At 40.2% G+C, this 5,379-nt stretch overlaps 1 protein-coding gene and 1 non-coding gene across 3 annotated transcripts; both read left to right on the top strand.

Annotated features, from left to right (window-relative positions):
* The first annotated feature begins 334 nt into the window (after positions 1–334).
* Positions 335–4,274, top strand: LOC118159310 (60S ribosomal protein L37-like). 2 transcript variants are annotated; one of them, XM_035313914.1, is made up of 4 exons: positions 335–463; positions 1,254–1,389; positions 1,706–1,790; positions 3,156–4,274. In XM_035313914.1, exons 1-4 carry the CDS (start codon positions 461–463, stop codon positions 3,226–3,228), a joined length of 297 nt encoding a protein of 98 aa, XP_035169805.1. In that variant the 5' UTR covers positions 335–460; the 3' UTR covers positions 3,229–4,274. The 2 variants fall into 2 exon arrangements, with proteins under 2 accessions (XP_035169805.1, XP_035169804.1); XM_035313913.1 differs by having other exon boundaries at positions 445–469.
* Positions 2,975–3,050, top strand: LOC118159311. Its single transcript, XR_004747070.1, has one exon. It is a non-coding gene; the product is annotated as a small nucleolar RNA SNORD72 (small nucleolar RNA).
* Positions 4,275–5,379: the final 1,105 nt, after the last annotated feature.

Raw genomic sequence — 5,379 nt, 5'->3', positions numbered from 1 at the left:
GGTATGGAATATTCCTTTGGTTGGTTTAGGTCAGCTGCCCTGGTGATGTCCCCTCCCCACCTCTTGCCCACCCCCAGACCCCACTGACTTTGGAGGGTGTCTAGATGCTTTACTAGCATTGGTCAGCAATGGACAAAACACTACTATGACACCAATGCTGTTCTAGCTACAAGTGCAGAGCACAAGACTATATAGGCCACTGCAGGGAAAGTTAACTCCATCCCCATCAGACCCAGTAGATGATATCTCTGGGAGCACCTATCCTTTTGGGGGGCCGGCCTGGTGGCAGGAAAGGGTCACCATACGGAAGGGACCCCTGAAACGACCTGGGGCGAAGCCAGACCCACAGACAACATTCGTAACCCACCGCCTGGCCCTAGCCATTCACCCGGAAGTGCTTGTGGGGCTATAGCGGAAGCGGGGCGGAGCTCAGCCTTTTTGGTGCTGGTGGCCAGGGAAGATGGTGAGTAGCGGGCCGTAGGTTTGGGGGGGGGGGGTATCGGTCGACATCTGTCATTGTGTTGGCCTCTGCAGGTCTTGTCTAGGGGCTGGGGGGGCGTGGGCGTGGGCGCGTTGCGTTGCGTGTTCTCTTACGACTGGGTTCGGTGGTGGGCCAACGCTGCGGGGGGGGCCGCTGTAGGGCCGGGCCCGAGGGCCTAGGGGTGGGCCCGATGCTGCTCCCGTTTTGGAGGGAGAAAATGGTGCCGCTCTCCCCGGGCGGGGACGATGTATGGGGGTGTGAGGCCGTGGTGTCGGTGGAGCTCCTCAGGTGCCTCCTCTCAGTTGCAGGCCTGGCCTGGCCTGGTCGGGTCGGTTGTTTCTAGGGCTGAGGCTATGCAGGTACCATAGTAAGAGAGGTTTCAGTTGTCTTGGTCTTCTGTAACAAGTGTGTGGCTGACCTGCCTGAAATAAATGTATTTCTTCATGAAAAATAAGTTTAGTATGTACTAGTGATGAGTTTAGGGGATATTAGAAGTGCCTTAGAGATAACCCATTGGTGGTTTTGTTTAGTTCAGCACTGGGCAGGGAATAGGGCAGGAATAGCCAAGAGAGGTGTAAGGAATTGATTTCTAGAAATGGAGACCTATAAGTAAAACTGAGTTGCTGTTTTAGAGTTGGGCATGCCTCTGACATGCTTATTGGAGTTAAACAGCTTGTACTTGTTTTTTAGATGAGCTTATTCTTCTCTGAGGTGTGTAACTTACAAGCACTAGGGATATTTACAATGTGCAATGTCTTGAAACGCTTTTCAGACAAAGGGTACATCATCATTTGGTAAACGACGAAATAAGGCACATACCTTGTGTCGTCGATGTGGGTCCAAGGCATACCATTTGCAGAAATCTACCTGTGGGAAATGTGGTTACCCTGCCAAGCGTAAGAGAAAGTGTAAGTAAGGAACTCTTAACTGAGTTAAGTTTAAAAACTTGTGTTTCTTTGTCTTCTTCCTTAGTTTGATTTCTTTTCACACCAGGGAAGAATAATTTGCCATCTTAAAGTGTTTGGAACATTTTTTAAATTTTAACAATTTTAATACAGATTTAACCACGTGTCAGCAATATGCAGTATTACTGCACAGAAATTGACTTGATTCATAATTAATGTTGTGTGTTTTTTTTTTTGCTTCTGTCAGTTAATAGTAGTGCTATTCAAATGTACTGTGCAACTATTTTGTGCGGATGAGTAACAGAAACTTATGTTCTAGATAACTGGAGTGCAAAGGCTAAAAGACGCAACACCACTGGTACTGGTCGCATGAGGCATCTGAAAAAGGTCTACCGCCGATTCAGGTGTGATGTTTCATCACAAAGTAGTGTATTGTGAAATCTTGCATGGATTTCACCTAATTCTAAAATCCATCATTCAAAGTTAACATATTTGTTTACTATGCGTAACATGGTATGGTCTGTCCTCTAAAATATATCACGAAATAAAGGATGGCTTATAATTGCCAGCATATTTCTTTGAGGTTTAAAAAGCTTACCATGGGTAATACATAAGATGTATAAGAAGCTCTGATGTTTCTATTAAATGCAAATAGTGAAGAACACAGAGGGGATTGTAATAAAATAACCACATTTGAAAAGATGTGATGCTTTGTGTGGCATTGCCTTAATTTGTTAGTCAATTAAGTTGCTGGTTGCATTCAAGTGTGGGTTTTTATAAGAGATCTCTTGAAATGCATTCTAATCCCCCCCAACACTCTTTAGCCCGTTTTTTTTTTTTTTTTTAAAAAAAAAAAGTTCAGAATTGAAATACTTCATTAGTCAATTTTATTTGGGGACTTAGTTAGCAGTAAGTAGGTAGCTACGATATCAGATTTTTGTTAGAGGTTTCTAAAATGTATTATAATGCCTTGAGTTGTATTTATAAGGTACTGTACTGCTAAATTTGTTGATAATTTCTTTGGTATAACCTCTTTTGTTCTAAAACAGCTGTGTAACTTCTGGCTTAATACATGAGAAAACTTGATGAAAAATACCAAGTAATTCAAGAGTCTTTTCTGAAGAACGTAGATCGTGTTTAATAGTGAAAAGTAGTCGTCTTTTAAGTCCTGGACTTAGGTATAGTTGAGGGATCCTTTTTATGTCTGTTGATTAGCACAGTCTTTTCCAGCAGCAGCTAGAAGATACCTTATGTATAAATGCGACCTGTGCTCCACTAAGCATGGCTGAAATAGCAATGTCATACCCAACAGTGAGCTTGGGGCTGGCTCTTTTGTCATGCCTGTGTTAATTTTTGGTTCAAGGCATGGAGAACTTCTGTAAGAAATCAACTTGCTTTTTTAGTACTAACAAATCTTTTGTTGAGTTGTGTAGTAGGAACATAAAATATGGGGTGCCTTTAGTAGATTTGCTATATCTGATTTAGTCTTAGTGTGTTTACTCAATTACTGAAATTTTCCATATTTGAAGAAGTCAAAGTTACTTCAGCAGAAGAGAGAGAAAAACATACCACACCACTTATTCCAAACAGCTTGTCAATGATGTTTAGATATGTTTAATAAGAAACATATGAACTTCATATTGATTTCAGTGCTGAGATAAGCTGAAAAAAAGCTGGTGAACTTGATCTATAATCAAGTTGGGGGAGGGGGAAAAAAAGGAGCAAAAAATCATTCTTTCAAAAAGTGGTAACTGTATTTCTACTTGTAGGAATGGATTTCATGAGGGAACCACACCAAAACCCAAGAGAGCAGCAGCTGTTGCAGCCTCCAGTTCATCATAAAGACTCATCTATTTGTGAAAATAAATGGTCTTATCCAGGAAATGTCACATTTCTTACGTTTTACTTAAGTGAAATACATGATTCCTGAAAATATATATACTTACATATTAAATTTCTTGATCGTATGCATTGAAGAGATTCATTAAAAATAATTCTTTAATTGACTAATCTTTTGGTAGCATCTCTACCTTGAAAATGGCCACTATCTCTGTGCTGGATTTAAAAAGAGGCTTGTGTTACTCAAGAAATCACTTGCAAGAGAAATTGATTTTTTGACACTGAGGGCTTGCCTCTGAGTCTCATTGTGTCTGTAGAGTGCTCAGAACACCCTAGCATAGAGAATTTATCTCAAACATATGGACTTGAATAATAGCCATAGTGCTGTTCTGAGATGCAATAATTTAAGGGTGATGCCCAGTCTTGATGTGTTGTGGCTCTGAAAGGCCTTTAGAAGTATAAAGTATTCCTTATTCAGTGGGTCATTGCTGGGGGGGGGGGGTATCGGGGATCTGCTGTACTTGAGATAGAAGTTACCCAAAATGGTCTGGATGGTCAGTATGGAAAGTTGAGGCACAATCATTAAGGTTGGAAAAGACCTCCAAGATCATCTGGTACACCCATCCCCTTACCCCTGACATCACCCACTAAACCATGACCAACCTTTCCTTAAACACCCCCAGGGATGGTGACTCCACCACTTCCCTGGGCAATCCATTCCACTGCCTGACTATTTCTGAGAAGAAATTTCTCTTAATTTCCAACCTGAAAATAAGTTGGAGTTAAATTATGCTGGGTATAAACAAGTAAATGGTAGGTAGAAAGATACAGAAGTGAGTAGGTCACTTGGTACATTTGAATTATGGATTGATAACTGATAAATTTATACCCTGCATAGTGTGTTACTGGGTCAATCAGCTGGCTTTCAAACTCTCAGCCTTTAAAAAGTTAATTATATAGAGGATGGTGAGCACTGGAAGGATTTAGAGGATTTTCAGATGCCTTGAAGAGAAAAAATTTGTTTTAAAAAACATAAAAAAAATATCTGCTTTAAGCTTCTGAGGCTGTTCTTACAAATTCCTTTGGTTTCATCATGAATTTCCAGAAATAGTATATTGCTTTGTCAATACTGAAGGATCAGCAGTTAACAAATGTATTGGCTAATACCAATCACTAAAGAAATTTTCAGCCAGGTTTGGAATTTGGGTGTACCTGACTGATTTTATGTTTTAAATGAAGTATAGCTAATGCTCTTGGATAATTCAGTGTATCTACTTAGTCTGTTTCTAAACAAGAGAAAACTTGTCCTGTTTTTACCTCAGCATGTAACAGGTACACTGTACTCACTCTGCTTGCAATTGGTCTGCCTGAGAGATTCAGAGTATAAGTATTGTATCTATTTTTTAATTTAAAAACTTCAACATTTTGCACATATTATGTATCTATGTATTCACAGGGCTCAGGAGTAAATCTGAAAATGTGCTTTTTTGATGAGATGCTGGAAAATGCTTAAATGGAAGAGGAAGTAATCATAGATGCACTTTTTTTTTTGCATCCCCTCAAACCATCTTAAAACAGGAGGTCAGCAAGGCAACAAGGGCTTGCTGAGCAATCGTATAGCGGGTATTCTAACTGGGTAGAAATGAAAGCTTTTGTGTCAGATTTTCATTGTGTAATGTGAGATTTTTGTCTTCAGCAGCCTATTACACTGACATCATAACATGATATGCTCCAAAGGCAAGTGCTTAGCCATTTCCTGATGTGACCTGTTAGTTTATCAGCATGTGTTGTATTATGATTCTGAAAAACAAGCATTTGTATAATATGCAACATAGGTAATAGTGATTGAAATTTGCAATGACTTACAGTAACTTTCCAAACTTACAAACTTTTTCAGATTGAATTTTACCTGCAGCAAGAATGAATTCTATGTCTGGGCAGTTTGATGGTGATTAATTATAATTAGATGTAGAGCTTAGGGATATGGTTTAGTGGGGACTGTTAGTGTTAGGTCAGAGGTTGGACTTGATGATCTTGAGGTCTCTTCCAACCTAGAAATTCTGTGATTCTGTGATTCTGTAATTATGGGCGAGTGATGGTTTTACTCGGGTGGGTGACCGAGCTCCACCACAACCGCTCTCTCACTCCCCCTCC

This window comes from Oxyura jamaicensis, unplaced genomic scaffold (assembly GCF_011077185.1).
Source record: "Oxyura jamaicensis isolate SHBP4307 breed ruddy duck unplaced genomic scaffold, BPBGC_Ojam_1.0 oxyUn_random_OJ69546, whole genome shotgun sequence".
Lineage (NCBI taxonomy): Eukaryota > Metazoa > Chordata > Aves > Anseriformes > Anatidae > Oxyura > Oxyura jamaicensis.
Note: the sequence above shows the minus strand (reverse complement) of the source record. Positions and strands in the feature narration are given on the sequence as shown.